At 43.6% G+C, this 19,740-nt stretch overlaps 1 protein-coding gene across 11 annotated transcripts in view; it reads left to right on the top strand.

The window, feature by feature from the left end:
- Positions 1-19,740, top strand: part of Slc10a7 (solute carrier family 10 member 7) — a 234,111-nt gene that overhangs the window by 169,110 nt on the left and 45,261 nt on the right. For all 11 annotated transcript variants that reach the window (XR_008215640.1, XM_052727224.1, XM_052727222.1 and 8 more), the window contains one exon: positions 2,898-2,933. Coding sequence is in view for 10 of the 11 variants with exons in the window: in XM_052727224.1 (XP_052583184.1) it covers positions 2,898-2,933 (36 nt within the window). In the remaining variant the exon portion in view is untranslated. The remainder of the gene's footprint in view (positions 1-2,897; positions 2,934-19,740) is intronic.

The following is a 19,740-nucleotide window of genomic DNA, read 5'->3' as shown; positions in this document are numbered from 1 at the left end:
TGAATGTTTCTAGTCCTTGGTAGAACAAGAAAGAAATTATTGTATAGGTAATACAATAGTACATTTGGAGTTTCTCCACAGAGAAAGCTCAGATACCTGTGCTGTGCTTTCCAGAGTGAGATCATCTCCGAGAGGCACTTATCAACTAGGCCCAAAGGTTCTATGGCAACTGCCCCCCGTGTTAGGGTAGAATTCGGCAGAAAGTGGTGCTGGTGGTTGAGCTCTGCTTCCAAGTGACCGGTGAACGTAGAACTGGATGATGCCGGATCATACCCAACTTCTGCCATCTTTGCTATGTGACCTTGTGTTGGCTTGCTTGGCCTTTCAGAACCCTTCTTTCCCCATGTACAAGAGAGAACTACAGTGTAACTCAACCCCTTATGTTGGGGAGTCACGTTTTAAAACATACATGAATGTGCTGAAGCAAAACAGCATTGATAGGATTTGTGTTCTTACTAATCCCACTGGCATCTGGTTATTATAAAGAAAAAGGAAATGGCCGTCAGGAAGAACAGTGGGCCCTAGGCACTGTGTGATGGCCAGCATGCCATCAACTCTAGTACAAATGTCACCAGAGTGCGGTGCTCAGCTTCTCCTACACAGAAATGTCTTAGCCCGTCACAGATGTCACGGCGTTTCTCAGCAGTGCCACTAGTTAGTGCTGGTGACAAAACATAGCATAATGCAAGTTGTTGTTGCGTTTTGTTTGCGTTTCGGTGAATTAATGGACAGAGGTAAGAACTGGTTAGGTTATAAGGCAATTCAAATCCACATTCCACATACTGAACTATGAACTCATTCTAACCGGGCAGCTTGCTGCTGCTCATAGGCTAGCAGGCCCCGGAGTTCTTGCTGAACGGCTCTACCTGCTTTGCTTCACATGTGTCTGTACTTTCCTGCTCAAATTCTCATGGCTGTAGGGCGCCTCTCCCTTCCTGGGCTAGCCCTTTCTCCTACCAGATCACTTTCCGTTAATTCTCCAACCCCAGTATCTCTTCCACCAGGAAACCTCCCAAAGGTAAATAAATAATCACCCTCTTTCACACTACTTCTCTTACATCGGAATATTTAGCTTTACACCTCACTCTGTACTGAACTTGTCTCTGGGCTATTAGCTGTTGAAATATAGGAGCCGTGTTGGATTCACCCTCCATCAGCCATGAAGGAGCACAGAGGTGGTGTTTAAATGGATGTTTGATAAGTGTTTCTAAAACTTATCATGAAGTTGAGAGGTCCAACAACCAGATTGTTTTCACTTTCACATTACTTTGTAAAGCTTGGAATTCCACCTAAATTCTAAATACATCCCAGATCACTAAAGACAGAAGTATCTTTTCAGGACTGTGAGATACTTTAGCAGGTAAAGTTACTTGCTGCCAAAGCTTTATGGCCTAATTTGATCCCCAGGACCTATGTGGTGGAAAGAGAGAATGGGCTTCTATAAGTTGTCCTCTGACCTGCACACATGCCTTGTGTGTGTGCTTGTGTACACACAAACACACAGAGTAAATGTAATTGTAAGAATGAAGTCTAGCAGCCATTTTTCTTTATTATTATTAAAGTTCTGGTGATCAAACTCGAGCCTTGTTCCTGCAGGACAAACACTCTGCCTCTGAGATCCACCCTCAGCCTCAGGCAGTAGCCTTTCTGAATTCAAATTATTTTGGCTTGGTACACCTAGCCCTCCAAAATGTGAGACTTGCTTCATAGAAACCCGTGGAACTGATAAGCCGCAATGCGTGCTGTAGTGAAGAGATTTAAAAGTATGACCCTCACACTGCTCTGCTCCCTCTGGCCACTTGCTCAAGTTTGCACAGTGAACAATATTCATTCTGTTATTCAATCGCAAAGCAAGTCTGTATAAGGATATTCACATGAGTATAAACTAAAAGAATCATTGCAATTATTGTTCCCATAGTATAAGTTTCTTATGCCATGTTCACAACTGTGTAGTAATAGCAAAGACTAAAGACTTCCTTCTAAATACCAAAAGGACTGTTTATGGGTGAAAAAGACAGCCCTCGGTCTCTCTGTCTCTGTCTCTCACACATGCACACACACATTCAGACTCTAAAATTTCAAAGTCTCAAACAGAGTGCATTAATAAAAATATGAAATGCTTTTTCTTGTGTAAATCACAACAGAGCTCTGAGTAATAAAGGAAGAACTGAGACACATCCTTGTCTGCTGCTCTCAAGTGAAACCTGTCATGTTGACTCCCAACTCAAATGTGTGCTTTTAAGCAAAGCTAAAAGCTTGTATCCTGCCTCATTGACAACAGCCTCAAACTGTTCCCTGTCATCGAAGAAAACAAATCTTTTACTCATTTCTGCCTAGGGGAGGCAGAGGGACTGAGGTGGTCCTGTGTGGCTGAATTAGATGAAAGACTTCCCTTCCGCCATGGAGACACAGAGTCTAATCAAGCGAAATGAGTTTGGAGATCGCAGCTCATTTCCTGGGGGAGATCAGTTCACATTACAAAATCACGACATCTCATTCATCACAGCCGACGTGGTCTTTGCTCAGGAGAGGACCCCAACTGGGACTGAACCACCTGTCTTCTCTCAAAAAGGGGCACTTTACCCAAAGTAGAGTAGAAGGCCTTGAGTGAGAAGACTTGCCAACCGCCAGGTTCCACCTCTGCAGGACCTGTGCAGTGGGGAAAGGAGTTTAGATTGAAATGGAGGAAAGGTGGGTTTAAGGAGCATGGGGTTGTAACTTCAGTGTGGCCTTATCCAAATAGTCATTAAGGCGACATCAATGTGACGGTAGCAGAGCCATCTCTCCTCATTTTGTTAGGAGCGAGAGGACTAGCGTGACTCGCTTTCCCACAAAATGGGGGAAGAAGTATGCTTTCTAGGCCAACAAATAATCATTCTCTCTTTTACTTCTTTCAGGGCATCGTTGTGACACCGTTGCTACTGCTGCTTTTTGTGAGTATTTTGGTATTGCCTTTCATGTCTTTTATTGATGTCTTTTATTAAATACCATCTACTGGACTACAGATGTGACTCGGTGGTAGATGCCTTTCCTAGCATGCTCAAGGCCTGCATTTGCATCCTAGCACCATGAGGGAAAAACAGACTCCCACCTCCCAAGCCTTCTTCAAACCTTCAGTCCTTAGAATAACTCCGAAATCTGGATTCTTCGGTATAATTTGGTGACGTTTTGAGCCCCGCTCCCGGCGGAGCCCAGAGAATTATCCCTGAGACCCAGAAAATCCCACAGCCTTGCAGTCCAGGGACAGCAGCTGGTCCTAGCGATTAGGCCTCCAGCTCCTGGATAAATCATTAATTATCATAAACCAGTGACCTATGGCATGGATCACACATGTACTACTCATCGTTTTCTTTCTCAGTAAAGCTAAGTGATTAATAGTGACCCGGTGTTGGATCATTTTTGAGAAAAAGAACCTTGAGCTAGGAGATCTGAGGCAGCTGAGATCCCAAAGCTGGTGCCTACTGCAACTCATTCCCTAATCCTGGGAATGCTACTACAACAGGTCCCGTTTGTAAAATGGAAAGCAGAAACTCCTAATGCAGTCCAGCTCTCAAGGACAACAAAATGTGCTGTAAGGGGGAAATGTCAAAACTACAAGTAGATCCAGGCCACTGGCTAACTCAACAAAAGTTGTTCTGAAAACAAGCAATGCTAATTAACTGTCTTATTTCCTTTGGCACTAAGCATATGAGAAATTAGATGAAAGATTATAATAGAAATTAATGTTATCTCATGCTGAGCAAAGCATATGTAATCATAAATGATACCTAAAATATTTTATGAACTGTGCAGTTTTTCAACACACACATCTTCCAAATATAAATCACTCCACTTATCACGGAAATGTAGCGGGGATGCGTGTCTAGGAATGAAATGAAGCTGTTTCACTAGCACTATTTGTCAGTGAATTAAAACTATGGGGACAATTTATTTAATTATAGTATAATTACCCAAGTTGGAATTCAATTAGAGTAATCGAGTGGGCTTCTTCATTCCTTACCAGCTGTGTCTGGAGGAGGAAAGGCTAGATATACTATCAAACAGTTGGATTCTGCATCTTTCATGAAAGCCATTACCTTCAAGTAATAAGCCACAGCCTCACCTTGCCTTTTGAAATGCCGGCTCCACTCTTCCAAGGTTGGAAGAGTCGTCAGATCACTTCCCTCTTCAGAATGAACCTCATGTGTTGGAGCTCCTGCAATTCAGAATAGGCAGTGGGTCAAGTTATTTGCATTCCTTTCGAAGAAATGACTTGCTGCCTGCCTACCTGCATATTAGATGTGAGAACTGGAATTATCCACTAGTATTTTTTTGGCCAAGTTTTGGCATCCCAGTAGAAACTTAGCAGGAGCTCTCTGCAGGTACAAAATGCAGGCTAGTCTGAGAGTCACAGGGCAGGTATAGCGCCCAGCACTGAGCGCGTGCACAGTAATAAGCTGCCTGTCCTAGGTCTTATACATTATCAAATATGGAAGCCTAATTCCTGTGACTTAGTCAAGAAGAGCTGGGAGAGTAGGGGATGTGGATCAATGGTAAAGTACTTGCCAGGCAAGCGCGATTACCTAAGTCTGAGCTCCGGAACCCATGTAAAAAGTAGAATGTAAAGATTCATGCTTGTAATCCCAGTGCCAGGAAGGCACATCCCAAGCCTTGCTGGCTGACCAACCTGGCCAAACCAGGGAGCTTTGGGACAATAAAACGATCCTGTCTCAAAACAAGAAAGGTAGAGCACAACTAGGAAGGACGCTGAGGTTGACCTTTGGCCTCCACAGTGTACATTCACACACAGGCACAGAGTGTGCAGATAGAGTTTCAGCCACACCAGGTGGTTGAGCCCTGGAATGAGTGGTACTCTATTTTGATTAAAAACTCCCTCACCCTCCGTTCCATCTGCATGTCATAATAAGACATTTCTCACTGATGAGTGTCTTAGCATCATGTTACTACAAGTTTTCCTCCACACAGAACTATGAGCTTGTGAACTTTATGGTCTGATATTTTAAAGTGGAGAGACTCAAAAGCACTCCGAGCCCCTCAGCCAGAAGCCCCGTGCTTCCCTTCAGAGCAGTGCACTCCCCCGTTGGTTCAAAGGCATCAGCCTGCCACATCATAGCTGCTTCTGTGTTGCTTGGCTTTTAGATCATGCCTACCATGGTGCACGTTCCTTTTGCCTGTTTGGGCTATCATTCATTTTGTAATGAGAATTTATAAAACACTTGCGTTCCAAGTCCTGTTTACTGAACAGGACACATAATTGAGAGACTTAAACTACAAACACATTCCAGAAAAGCTATTCTTTTTCTCCACCTCCATTAGGGGCTCTCAGGAAGATTTGTTGAAGTCCTAGTCTCCAGCACACCCAAAGGTGGCCTAATTTGAAATCAGCCATTGCAAATGTAATTAGTTCAGATAAGGTCATACTGGAAGAGGGTGGGGCCCTTAATCCAGTGTGATTTGTGTCCTCATAAAACAAAGAGACAAATACACACAGGGTGAACCCCAGTGACAATGGAGGCGGAGGTCAGGGTGCAGCATCGACCAGCCGAAGGAACACCAGGGGCTGCTAGCAGACTCTGGGATCTAGAAGACATGACAGAGGATGTTCCTAGACACGTTTCTGAGGAAACGTGGCTGCATCTGATTTTAGACCCACAGCCTCCAGAGCTATGAGGCAGTGTTTCTCTTGGTTTAAGCTGCCTAGCTTGTGGTCTGTTAAAGAGCCCAACGAATTAATTTGAGCCCTGGAAATTACTTTAGCGTGTTTTAAAGATGGGAGTTGCTTGGTGTTCCCACACAGTTGCTAAGGAATATAGTTTTTCTAGTAAAATCTCAGTTCCCTGTATTACTAACCTCTCAGAATATCTCCTTCACTGTCCTGCTCCAGTTAAAGCCTGTCCTCTGGTTCACTTCAGCGGCCAACTCTTGCTCCTGCCATGGAGCCTTGCAGTGGAGGAAAGCGTCGTTCTTACACCCACCACCTGTTCCGAGTCACTTCCCCTGTCTTCTGCACAATCGTCTACTTCCTTCGGAGGCTAGCATGTATCCACACTGTCCACTGTCTCTCTTGTTATAACTGTGGAACCCCACATCCTTCTCTCTGTCCATCCTTCTCTCTGTCTGCTCTCCCTCTTGTTATAACTGTGGAACCCACATCCTTCTCTCCGTCCTTCTCTCTGTCCGTCCTTCTTTCTGTCCGCTCTCCCTCTTGCTATAACTGTGGAACCCACGTCCTTCTCTCTGTCCGCTCTCCCTCTTGTTATAACTGTGGAACCCACATCCTTCTCTCTGTCCGTCCTTCTCTCTGTCCGTCCTTCTGTCTGCTCTCCCTCTTGCTGTAACTGTGGAGCCCATGTCCTTCTCTCAGGACCTACTCCATCAGCATCTTTGCATTGCTTTCTTCTCAGTGCTACATTGGGATTCCTCTCTGCTGTTTTCACTGTTCACACGCCTGACCTTTTAATAACCCCCAGCCCAACAAGTTTACCTTCCCTCCATCCCAGCCAGCTACCCAATAGGCAGACCCTTCATAATCATGTTTTCCAACATTCTGTCTGACCAGTAGCCCCCTACATGCATGGTATATGCCCAAGTCCAGAATTCTTCAAAATGGCGAGTTTCCTGACCTGGTCATTTCTGCAGGGCCTCTGGCTGTGCTCACCCTGCATTCATCCCTACACTCTCACATCTCACCTCCCCTTGGCCCCACGCTCTCTGGTTATAATTCCTTTATCACAGACCACGTCAGCAGTCTTGTTCACCCCCGTACTGCTCCATATTTGCCACAAATCACCAGTCCTGCTGGCAGCCAGCTCTGCACCGTTTGCCCATGGACTCGAACATGCCAGAGCCATCTTCATTGTGATAACTGCTCCTCCATGAGTTTGTGACAATGACTTCAGTGAGTCTGACAGTCCTGACCTTCCCTGCCACACTCCCTCTTTGATTCTGGAGAATCGTCTCACATTTTCTTCTTAGCGTCTCATATCTCTAGTGTCTCTCTTCACATCAGCTAATGCAGAAAGGGAATTAGATGGGATGAGAAACAGAAATTTTATCAGACACCCCCACCTGTACCTGTCACCATCGTCCTTGTATTCTGCTGGGTTTGTGGACGGACTGCCTTCGTTCCCGCCTCAGTCCAGTCCTCTTCTTGTCGGTTTGTGTCACAGTTTATGTACATTTCCTCTTGTTCTGTATTATCAAAATCTCTCTTGTAATTATTTCTAGTGATGTGTTCTATAATATAGATCTTAAAAATTAAACTCCACCTTGTCCCACTTGCACTCCGTCTTGTATTTACAGAATGAAATGTTACTTAAACCTGCTCATTGCCCTTTCAGTAATGTGAATTGAATCCTTACGTGCCAGGAACAGTCTTCTGCCATGCATAGAGCAGAAAGCAGAGCGGAGGTGTCATTACTACCATGGTGGGTAGGTCGCAGAAGAAAGAAACAACCAAGTAAAAATGCAGTCTCTGTGATGTGAGTGAGTGCCACGGAAGAGAAAACAAGGGACTGAAATGGCCGTAGGGAAAGGGAGGAGCTTGCTGTTTTCATTAGGCTGGAAGTGCAGACTCACTGAGAAAAGTAGTGTTTGAGCAAAAGATAAAGAATCGAGTGTTCCGATGCCACCAGTGCAGCCAACGCCAAGGCATGGAAGACTTTGGACTTGGAAGTTTCATTTGAGAGAAATAGGAAATAACTGAATGCATTTTGATAAAGGGAATGGCATGTTCTGATGCTTGGTTTTTTCTTTCCTTTCTTTCCTGACAGGGTCTCACTATGTAGGCTAGGCTAACCTTAAACTCTTGATCCTCCTGCCTCAGAATGTTAGGATTATAGATGGGTACCGCCACCATTGGCTTGATGATTCTGGACACTAGGTTGAGAATATCTAGCCTATAAGAGGATGATGGTTGGAACAGGATGACCGCTGTAAAGGCATGACAGATTATTAGTTTAGCCCAAAGTAGTCGAAAGTCTGGTGGGATGTAGTTGAAATACAGAACTTGATCAAATAGAACTGAAAGGGGCAAAAAGGTCAGGGGTAACTCCAAGTCCGAGCCTCTGCAGTGTTGGAGTTACAGTTTATAATATAAGGAGTTGTGTGGGAATGAGCATGTTTAAGGAACTCACAAAGAGTTTGTATTGCACATTTAGATTGAGCTGCCTTCGAGACATCCAAGCAAAGATATAGATAAACAATTGATTGTATGAATCTGTAATTCAGGGTCCAATCACCATCCACTGTGTTCATATTGGTCCTGTCCAAATCATAAATATTCACTAGGAAGACCTCATCATCAAGGACAATTTCATGTTTAACTGGGGAAAAAGGTAAGAATGGAGGCAAAAAATATCACCAAGCTATATCAAGTTGTAGAATATTGTACTATTAAGAGATCCACAAAGGCGGCCAAGGGATACCCGTTTTGCCTTGGAGGAAGACCAAGAGATTTTGATGCCCCAGAGTGTAGCTGAGAATGTGTTTCAAAATACGTATGGAGTGGGGTATGGGTAACAGTTCAGTTAAAATGATCTGGCCACTGGTTTAACAAGATGGTTGTCATTGGTGGCCTTAACAAAAGCTATTTGCATAGAATTATATAGTCAAAGCTTGGTTGAAATGTGCTTGGGAACGAATAAAAGAAGAAACATTAAGATCAAGAATAATTGATAACATTGAGGTTAATTTTTTAAATAAAGGATACAAAAACCAACAAAGTTAATAAAGGATTGAGGGGTTTTTTTAGGTTGAAAAAATTAGTTACATATTTGTATTAACAAGACAAATCTAGTTGTAGAGGGGAAATTTGCTACGTAACTAAGACAAGGGAGAATTGTTGGACCCGCTCTTTGAATAGGACAAAGAGAGCTCTTGTGCACAGAGGGTGAGTGCAGCCTCCTGGTCAGAGAATCCATCCGTAATGAGTCATGGCATGTGAGCAGAGATGCCAGAAAGTTAGTTGATAGACTCAAGAGCAGAAGTCTTTTCTGGCTGGTTTGTTTCCTCTGGGAAGTAGGAAATAAGACTAGTGGTGGAGAGTAAGAAAAGCAAGGAGGCACTGGAGTGTTGACAGGAGAGGAGGTGTGAAGTCTTTCTGTGAGGAATGCACAGTGCATTGATGTGCAGGCGCAGCAGGCGCAGGCACTGGGCTGCCCTTGCCCTCTGCTGCTGACTCGCCTAGCTGCTTCCTCCTCCTTTAGTGTCATCAGGTCTCAAGCCGAATGGCGTTCTGAGAGAGATTTATAACTATTTTATATAGAGTACCATATTCATCTTTCTTAATTGTTTTGAATTAGGATTCTGGAGACATCTCCATCTTTCTCCATTCCTCTGCTATTTAGAGAATATTAGTGTAAGTGCACATGTACACATACATAAGGAAAGTATTGTCAGAGCTGACTCGTAATTGTGGACATCTAGAGATGTTCTACCATCTCCCATATGCTGTCTGAAGAAGTGGGGAAGCCAGGGTGTGCTTTGGCCCAAGTCCAAAGCCTTCAGACCGTGAGAGCCAATGGTGTCACTCTCAACCCTGCCGCAGAGCACAGGTCCTGAGGACTAAAGGGTGGTGGGTACTGGGATACTTGGAGACTGGAGGCCCAAGATCGAGAACCCTTGTTTGCAGGAACAGAAAATGGGCGTCCCGGCTCACGGGAGCAGTGGTGCACCTCTGCCTTGTTGCTTCGTGTAGCACCTCAGTGGATTGGATTATCTCCACCCAGGAAGACAGACCTTCACAGTTTACCCTGTCGAGTGTAAATTTGTTCCAGAAACATCGAGATCCTTCTCCCCAGTAATGTTTAACCAGTTATTTGGGCAGTCACTAGCCCAGTCAAGTTTATTATAAACTTGACCATAACATGTTATCTTTAGCATTTATTACTATATAGTATCTTAGTCATTTGTTAATTTGTTTTGTTTCATTCTTTTTCACTTAAAATGTAAAGCCTCATGAGAATACGACCTTAGTCTGGTTTTGGTTACTGTTGTAGTGGAAGCCACTCCAAAGTTTTTGTTGTTGTTTTTCTAATTCATAATTGCATGAAAGAATAGATCTGCTTGCTCAGAGAGTGACGGGGATATTTTCAGGGAGGGTAACTTGTTTCCTGTTATACATCAAGATACATCCTGCTGATACAAGAGTCTGAGGGTGTCCTTGAGAGTGACGGTGCCTTTCTTGGGTTCTTGGTGAGCTTGCCTTTGGGGATGGGGGTAATTGTCCCAGGAAGCAGCTGCCAAAGCCCCTGAGAGCTAGTGGCTTTAGGGTTCTCTTGTGAATTCAAAGAATGAAGTGCGTGGAACCACACAGGGTAAGCGCTTAACAGGGGTAGAGCAAGCACAGAACTCCTCTACATCAAAAGGGGTCCCAGGATGTGGGTACCACCAAGCTGTCAGGCCAGCAGAAACTGGGGTGCATTGTGGTGGGGGGGCATTGAGCCTGTCAGTCCCACTGGCCACACCAGGGGCTTGAATGCCTTGGTCTCTTTTGTAGTAACTTTCCTTATGAAACAGTGTTATAAGTGGTGAATGTCTAACAGATTTTAACTTCGACCCAGCCAGGAGTTTGCATATCCATTCCCTTATCTCCAGCGTCTGGTATTTTATAAATTCTTGTTGAAAGGAGAACAGGAGTGCTGAGTGGTGGATAATTTGAATGGCTCAGGTGATAAATGAATGATTAGGAGGTGAGTGTCATAACCTGACCCAAACAACCCTACCTTTCATTTACTGGGAAAATAAATTACACTTTTTTCAATATTAAATAAACTAACCATTATTTTACTGAATGTTTGGGAACCTAACTGTACACTGTGAATATTAGAAAGATCAATCAGACATTGATCTTTGACTCATAGAGCTTTGGTTCCAAAGGAAAAAAAAATGGGATGCATGCACAGATAATTAGAAGTCAGGGTAGAACTCTTAAGTATCACAAATATTAATAATATAATATTCTAAGAATTGCCTAAACAGGAAACATTTCATAGCACAGAGATAATTTTTTACATGAATTTTATGTCAAAAGAAAATTTCTATTTGAAGAGCATGAGAAGTATGCGGAAACTTCTGATGTTTCTCAGGGAATGCCTTCTCACTTCAGGTCAAGCACAGTCTGGCTATTTATGTCCAGTGTCACTTATGATGTGGCCCGTCTTCCCCTTCTTCGTGGTGACTGTCACTAACCCTGTGAAGTAACCATTGTGGTGTTCACTACTCAGTAGCATATAACAGACAAGGTTAACGGAAACAACTTGTTGCATAGTGGCTATGGAGTGGGTGCACTCATCAGGAAGTGGGGCACGTCTGCCCCAGTTATTATATTAGCCCATTTCATATGGCTTGGCTTCTCAGCAATCTGGCCCTGCATTAAGTAGATGGATATTTATAGGTCCCAGTGGCAATGGAACACGTCCATACTCAGACATATGTGTATACACTGTATGCATGTGAGCCTGTTTCCACCTACGTATGTTTTGTTGATCTGACTGTTTCCACTGTTGGGTCCCTTTCCAGAGTTCTTAAACCCAAGTACTTGTGCTCTCTCACAGCACAGAACAAGAATCCATGTTCTTCCAAGTGTTTTGATGACTTTCCCTTTGCTGCAGCAAGATTACTGACAGAAGCTAAGTCTGGAAGGGAAGGCTTATTTTGGTTCACAGGTCAAGGATGCACTCTGTTATGTTCTGGAGCTTGAAGAGGCAGATGTTGCAGTCAGGAAGCAGAGGGAGATGAATGCCTGCACTTAGCTGTTTTGTCCTATTTATGCGCTGTGCGGCCCATCTTCCAACCTCCATTAACCTAGTCTAGATGATCCCTCACAGACTTGTGTAGACTTGTCTCTTCAGTGGTTCTAGATCATATCAAGCTGACAATCCTGTCCATTCTACACTGAGGTAGTGGGGAGGACAGAGTGAGGTTTCCTGAGTAGCTGTTACTGCAAGCTCTGTTTGCACATGGCAGACAGAGCCACTTTTAGATGAGAAAACAGGTCCCAGTTGTGGCCTAATTTAACCAGGCTGCACAGCTGGTAAAGAAGACAGGGCAGGGTGGTCCACCCTTGGTTGAAGGCTCTTCCTGGTTACGTTTAGGAAGCCTGACTCTTTAGAGACAGTTCGAAGGCCTATTTCAGCACTCAGTTACTATTTCCTGAACAGTTATACTCCATACAAGACACAGAAAACATAATTACTCACTTGAAGGAGCTGAACACTTATTTGGGTAAACAGAAGTCAAGAATGTGGAAAAAAATTAGAGAAAACATTAATTACCAGTCTCTGTGATTCCAACTGTTATTTAATAGGCGTTCATTGAAAGGAGGGGCCTAGTTGGAGCGGTCTCTGAGTCAGCAGCTCTTGTTCGTTTCCTGCTAATTGACTGCCTGGAATAGAAATTTCAGCTCTCCGTCCTATCACTGTACACAGAAATAGTTTATACTGCTTGTCTTGGGGCTTTCACTGCTGGGATGAAACACCATGACCAAAAGCAGCTTGGGGAGGAAAGGGTTATTCCACTTATCCTTCTGGGTAGCAGTCCATCACCAAAGGAAGTCCAGGCAGGAACTCCAACAGGGCAGGAACCTGGAGGCAGAAGCTGATGTAGAGGCCATGGAGGGGTGCTACTTACTGCCTTGTTGCCCATGGCTTGTTCAGCATGCTTTCTTTTTTTTTTTTTTGGTTTTTCGAGGCAGGGTTTCTCTGTGTAGCTTTGCGCCTTTCCTGGGACTCACTTAGTAGCCCAGGCTGGCCTCAAACTCACAGAGATCCGCCTGGCTCTGCCTCCCGAGTGCTGGGATTAAAGGCGTGCGCCACCACCGCCCAGCAGCATGCTTTCTTATAGAATCCAGGACCACCAGCCCAGAGATGACACCGCCCACAATGAGCTGGGCCCTCCCCCACCAATCACTAATTAAGAAAATACCCTACAGGGTCACTTACATCATGATCTTATGGAGGCATTTTCTGAATTGAAGTTCCCCCCTCTCAGATGACTATACCTTGTGTCAAGTTGACATAAAACTAGCCAGCACCCTGCTGTTGATGTCATGTGTGATAATCATTATTTGTATATTCTGTTCCCAATTAGGATTACATAATCGATTGTCAAATGAGTGGGATGTACAAAGTGTTGATAGTTGGAGAGCACATAAAGAAGAACCAGCTGATTGTCCCCCTTGAGTCGCACTGAGATGTTTCTGCTCAGAAATGCCTTAAGATGAATCTTCTCTCAAAACTGAGATAGCTTGTGTGTTAGTCACACAAGAGTTGTTCTCAGAGACTTTTCTGTGGAACCTATTGTAAATGCTATGTCTCCCACTCCCCACCTATGACACTCACATGCCTTCCTGCATCACAATAAGGGAGGCAGGGTAGCCAGATCATCTGGGAAGTAGTTTCAAAAACTCTAGTAATGACACTGATAACACCCGCTCTGAAGGGCCACTGGCCCATGCCAGCTGCACTGCTGGCCTCCAGCTTCCCTGGCCTAGCTGGAGTGAACTCAGGAAGGAGCTTTGGTCAAGGCTTTCCCATGTTCTGCTCCAGCCCCAGCCCCTGGGGTGCTCCCTGAGCAGGGAGGAACACCAGAGTAGAAAGACACTGCCTGCTTACTGCCGCACCCCCCCCCCCCTCCCGTGTTCTATTCCGAAGGAATTAAATGCTCTTTCTGTTTAAGGGACTATTTAGCAGGCCTTTTGGTTCCTTTACCAAACTCCAGATTTGATAACATGAACTATTTGTTCAGAAAGTCAGAAGCAAAATCCGTTCCAAGATACCTCTGCCTCCAGTCTCTACTTCCGGTGGATCTTACTTGAAGTCTGCATGTTTTGAGTAACTAGAACTTATGTAACTAGTTTCCATCAGGAATGGGGTGCAGCTCAGTGGTTCATTCTCCCCCGAAACCAATCCTCAGAACTACCCCAAACAGGTTTCCATTAAAGTAATCGGAAGTGACCTTTTCATCTTACACTGAATTAGCATTCAACATGGGTAAACACGAAGGAGGTTACGCTGAATGTAGACAGGCAAGTGCTGCATGATCTCACATGAGAAAACCCAAAACCATCAGACTCACAGAACCAGACTGGAGCGATGAAGGCCAGGGTGCAGCTTACAGTTTAGGAAGACTGTTGAAACCTCATGATAGCATGGTGACCTAGTGACTCACTGCCGATCAAAATTGTTAGAAGAGTAGCTCTTGGATATTTTTACCACACACACAAAGGGAAACGATTGCAGGTGATGTTTATGTTAAATAGCCTGATTATGACTCTCATCACACACTATATACACAGTCATTACTTGGTGTGCCTTGCATATATAATTTTGTCAATTATGCCTCAGCAAAGATGAAAAAAGATAAATCAACGTAAAAATGAAACCATACTTTACATACTATTCTATCTATAAAAAATATTTTAAACCTATTTTATTTCTCAGAGAAGAAAAATGCTATGCATTTAGCTGTAAAATAAAAGATTATTTCCTCTACTCAATATATTCTTTATGCAGTAACCCAGTTTTAGTTTGATGTGAACAACTGAATAAATGTGACTGTCTAGCAACCATATTCCTCACCTTGATTTAAAAAAAAAAAATCCCAGTCATTTTGACATTGAACGTGTCACCTGCCATACACTAAACTCAGCCTCAGGACGTCATCAGTGAAGTTTGCGTGCACCCCTGTGAGGAAGAGCAGCAGAGGGAAGAAAAGACCATGGAGACGCTGAACTGTTGTCCATAGGAAGGGTAGGAATTGAGAAGGAAGGCATCCCTGTAATGCTGGTCTTCACAACAGGCAGGAGACGGGTATTTGTGCGTGTATTTACAAGAAAGTCAAGTTCAGTAGTAAGCAAGGCCTCCCTTCCTCTTCCCCCAGGCCTGGGCCCTGTGATATGAGCTAGAAACAGGGCAGGGTGTGTGTGTGTGTGTGTGTGTGTGTGTGTCTGTGTGTGTGTAAATCTTTCACTATATCTCAAACCACTTCTTGCTGATTTTCCATAAGAAGAGGTTTGACTGGCATTTGCCATCCTAGAGTATAAACTGTACATAGCTCTTTCTATTGTTACTAATGGAAGCAAAGACCAATCATCACGAGTAAATTATTGAATACAATAATGTTTCAATAGCAGAAGAGAGACACAAATAGCAATGCCTGCAGCTGAGGAGAAAAAAGGCAGCGGCAGAACAGGTGACGACCCCATGCATTAATGACAGTTTGCAGGTGAGCCCACTTCCAGGAGTTAAGGCTCCCGTTCCCTAACGTTGGTTGGTAACAGAGTCTGCAGATAGTCAGCATCTCTCCTTCAGAGCTGTCATGTGTTTCTCTTCCTGAGCCTGGCTACTTAGGACCAGTAATATTTTACTCTCCAAGCAAAATCATTATTAAATTGAGTGTACTAGTCAACTGTGCTTCCACTGAACCTTGCTCTGCCAGGTTGGAGAATTAAACGCTGAAGCCCCGAGGCATCCATTGTGTGTATCCATTGTGTGTATCCATTAGCCCCTCTGATTAATCCAGGCTGGTACTAGTTATGTTTCGTTCTTGGGAGTGTTGAGAAGAGCCACTCCAACGGTGCTCTGTGTCCTGGGGATCAGCCATCCACCCCTCTACCCCACCCCACCAGCAAGAAAAGGAGGGCACAGCTCTGGCTTCCACTCCTGTTGCCCCGCCTACCCTCTGAACCTTCTGGAACCACTGTGCAGGAGAGTGGAAGGCTTTGGAGCTGTACCTCTGGGTTCAGATCCTGCTTTTGTCACTTTGTTGCGACAGTGACCATGTCCAATTTGTCCAATTAGCCACTGAAGTGAGATTAATAGACCCATTTCACAGGGTTTCTGTGAGAGGCACACTGTGTAACACATAATAAGCATTTCGACCAGCTGCATAGAAGTCCACTGTCAGTGCCGCTGTTGTACTCATAGGAGATGGCTGGGCAGAGGGAGGCCAGACGGATCCTTTCTTGGGTCTGTGAGTTACCTACAACTTTGGAACTTCAGAAATGTTAGGAGATCGCAAAGAAACAACTTCAGGCCTCCTCTCTCCCCGTGTACTGTAAGCATTCAAAAACTGACACAGCTCTTGAACACCTGGTGCAGATTCTCCAAGTGTGAACCCAGTAGCACACGCACCTGGAACCTTACGAGGCACTCTGGTCCTACCAGAGGCGTCTGTCGCTCAGATGTCTGGCCAAGCAGTCTGGCCTAACTGGCCCTCCTGTTGTTTCTGAGTGTTTCCCTGTTGTAAACCATTAGCAAGACAGTGTTCCAACCTTCCAGTGTGTGCACTTTCCCTGGAAAGACAGATCTGGAAATGAGCAGTTTGGGGTTCATGTTACAGGGTGATTGCCAGGTCTGCTCACAAACATCTTTCTTCTCTTTGATTTTTTATTCTTTTGAGAGTTTTATACACGAGTACTGTGCTTACATCATTTCCACTCCTCTCCATTCCAATTCTCTCTGTGATTCCCTGACTCCCTCTTAAATTCATGACCTGTTTTTTTAAACACACGCACGCCTTTCTTTGTTCCCTACAGGAGTGATTGAACATAAAAGACTTAAATTCTCATATGTTGAGATTTTATGTATCATCTCTTCTCAGTATAGACTATGAAAGCTACAAAGCTAAGCTCCTTGTGATTTTTCTGCTTTAAGGTACAATATTTCTTCAAGAAATTAAATGGTAACTAAGTTGTTTGTTTAATGTGCTGTATCTTAAAATTTGGCAGTAAGAGATATGTTGTCTCTGGGAAGCCCAGGCTACATGCGTGATATGAGTTAGTCCTGAACTTGCAAGCTTGTTCTGCTAATAACTGGGACTTCTGCTAAACACATGGCGGAGGAAGCTGGCCGTGATTCCCAGGGTCCTTTTGTCCATATCAGGATCCTCATAGAAATGTGAGGAAGCAGTTTTTTCCGCAGTGGAGATCGGGCCTGCACACGGAATGGTTGGAGCCTCTCCTTTTCTTTCCATGTTGTAATGTACTGTCCTGTGCCAGATGCTCCATGTCCTCTCCTCTGATGCCAGTGGCATCAGAGACCTCCCCAGGGACACGTTTGAAACTTTGCACTGACTGCACAGTAGATCTTGTGGCCAAGTCGAAAGAAAGGAAGGACTTAATGTCACCTCAGACTCCAGCACTGAGGTTGCCTTCCTTTCTGAGACAGCTTCCCTGCCTCCCTTTTGCCTTTAGGAACCCAGTTAATTACATCCCTGGATAGCTCGGCCTCCTCGATCATCTGGACAGGACCTCGGAGGAGGGTCATTCTAACCTGTGTTTCCAATCAAGTGGTTCAAAGGTCTCAGGTGTTCTAGAGGACAAATGGACTCTGGAGACCCTAGATGGCTTCCTCGTCAACCCATTGCTGTGTTCTACTGCCTTCTGTTAATGTGGGGTTTCTAAATATTAAGTATACAACAGCCTAGTGAATGGAAAAGTTAAAATACATGGTATTTTTAAAATATTATTGAAATGAGTTACCTTTATTTCTGTGAGGTGACAGAGGGAATATGGTAACTAAACCAGCTAGGAAAACACTCTACTATTGATCTACATATCCCTAACACTTACCCATTTTAAAATATGAATAAAGTTAGGTAGAAAGAGGAGCTAGGAATGTGTGAGCTGAGCCCTGAGATTCCGGGCAGGGATTGTCTTCACCCAGCAGTTATAACTGAATTCTGCTGCTTCTCCAGACACTCCAAAGCTTGTGAACACAGCATCAGACTGGACATCCAGAACTTGGAGACTTTAATATTTGAAGTTTATCCAGTACTTCAACCTGTTTTTTTTCCTGCTTTCAACCATTGCATCAGGAAGAAATCTAGAGTTAATTATTTGTGAGGCAAGTATATTTGTTGAGCACTCTGTGCTCAAGGACATGCTTGATATAAAATAGAGTGTAATCATTATCCTGACTATTCTGATTTTACATAGAAAGTAGTCCTTCCAGTTCAGTGTTGATGGATCAGAGATGCTGTGCACGCATCTTCCTCAGCCTCGCTTTGACTCTCTATATTTTCTTTACTTTATGTTGGTTGTACAAGAAAGGGGATAGAAGCTACAGTTTGGGGAATGGTTAAATCGATGGCCAGTGGTCAGTGCAGAAGCTGGTGTTCAATGAGCAAAGGTCCCCTGATGCGGGGGGCACAGTCTTGGCATCTTGAATGTATAAAGATTGCAGCTAAGGGTGATAACAAATTTTATGAAATTTATCAGAATGAAGAAAAGACTTTTTAGTTTATTTTTCATTATTGAAAATAGATTTTAGTGGAATTGATTTGAGTTCCTCCATTTAGATTGATGTTGGCTGTGGGCTTGCTGTAAATTGCCTTTATTATGTTGAGGTATATCTCTTATATCCCTAGTTTCTTCAGGATTTTTATCATGAAGGATGTTGGATTTTGTCAAAGGTCTTTTCTGCATTTGTTTATATGGTGGATTACATTTATATAAATGGACATTTCCTGTCCCAAATACCTGGTCCCAAATACTCAGCAGCTGCTTCTTAAATAATTGACTCAGGCTTAATATAAATTTTAAATGTTTGGCCGATAGCTCAGGCTTGTTATTAGCTAACTCTTAGACTTAAATTAACCCATATTTCTATTTATGCTTTGCCATGTGGTGGTACCTTTATTAGCATGGCACATTTTTCTCCTGTTCCTTCTTTGTCTGGCTGGCAACTCCTGACTCCACCCTTCTCCTTCTCATCATCCTTAGTTTAGTCACCCTGCGTAGTTCCTGCCTGGCTATTATTAAACCAATTTGAGTGACAAATCTTTACAGTGTACAAGAGGATTATTCCATCGCACATTTATCAGTTTACATATGTTGCACCATCCCTGCATCTCTGGGGTGAAGCCTGCCTGATCATGGCAGATGATTTTGATGTGTTGTATTCAATTTGCAAGTATTTAACTGAGAATTTTTGCATCTGTGTTCATAAGGGAAGCTAGTCTGTAATTCTTTTTTCTTTGTTGGGTCTTTGTGTGGTTTGGGTATCAGTGTAACTCTAGCCTAGTAAAAACAGTTGGGCAATGTTCCTTGTGTTTCTATTTTGTGAAATAATTTGAGGAGTATTGCTGTTAATTCTTCTGGTAGAATTCTGTGCTAAAGCCATCTGGCTCTGGGCTCTTTTTGGTTGGGAGACATAATTGCCACTTCTATTTCTGTAGGGATTATAGGTCTGTTTAATTTGCTTATCTGATCTTGATTTAACTTTGGTATGTGGTATATGTCAAGAAAATTATCCATTTCTGCGAGACTTTATGATTTGGTGGAGTACAGGTTTTGTGGGGTTTTTTTGTTTGTTTGTTTTTTTTGGTTTTTCGAGACAGGGTTTCTCTGTGTAGCTTTGCGCCTTTTCTGGAACTCACTTTGGAGACTAGGCTGGCCTTGAACTCACAAAGATCCGCCTGCCTCTGCCTCCTGAGTGCTGGGATTAAAGGCGTGCGCTACCACCCGCCCAGCAAGTACAGGTTTTTAAAGTATGTCTCTATGATTCTCTGGATTTCCTTGGTGTTTGTTGTTATGTCCTCTGTTCGTCTCTAATTTTGTTGATTTGGATATTCTCCCTCAGTCTTTTAGTTAATCTGGCTAAGAGTTTGTCAATCTTAATGATTTTCTCAAAGAACCAATTCTTTGTTTTATTGATTCTTTGTATTGTTTTGTTATTGTTGTTTCTATTTTATTGATTTCCGTTTGATTATTTCTTGTCTTCTACTTTTTTGGGACAT

The sequence above is a fragment of the Peromyscus californicus genome, unplaced genomic scaffold, assembly GCF_007827085.1.
Source record: "Peromyscus californicus insignis strain IS unplaced genomic scaffold, ASM782708v3 Scaffold_8__1_contigs__length_139910024, whole genome shotgun sequence".
In the NCBI taxonomy this organism is placed as follows: Eukaryota; Metazoa; Chordata; class Mammalia; order Rodentia; family Cricetidae; genus Peromyscus; species Peromyscus californicus.
The sequence above is the reverse complement of the archived record's forward strand: the minus strand, read 5'-3'. Positions and strand labels throughout refer to the sequence as shown.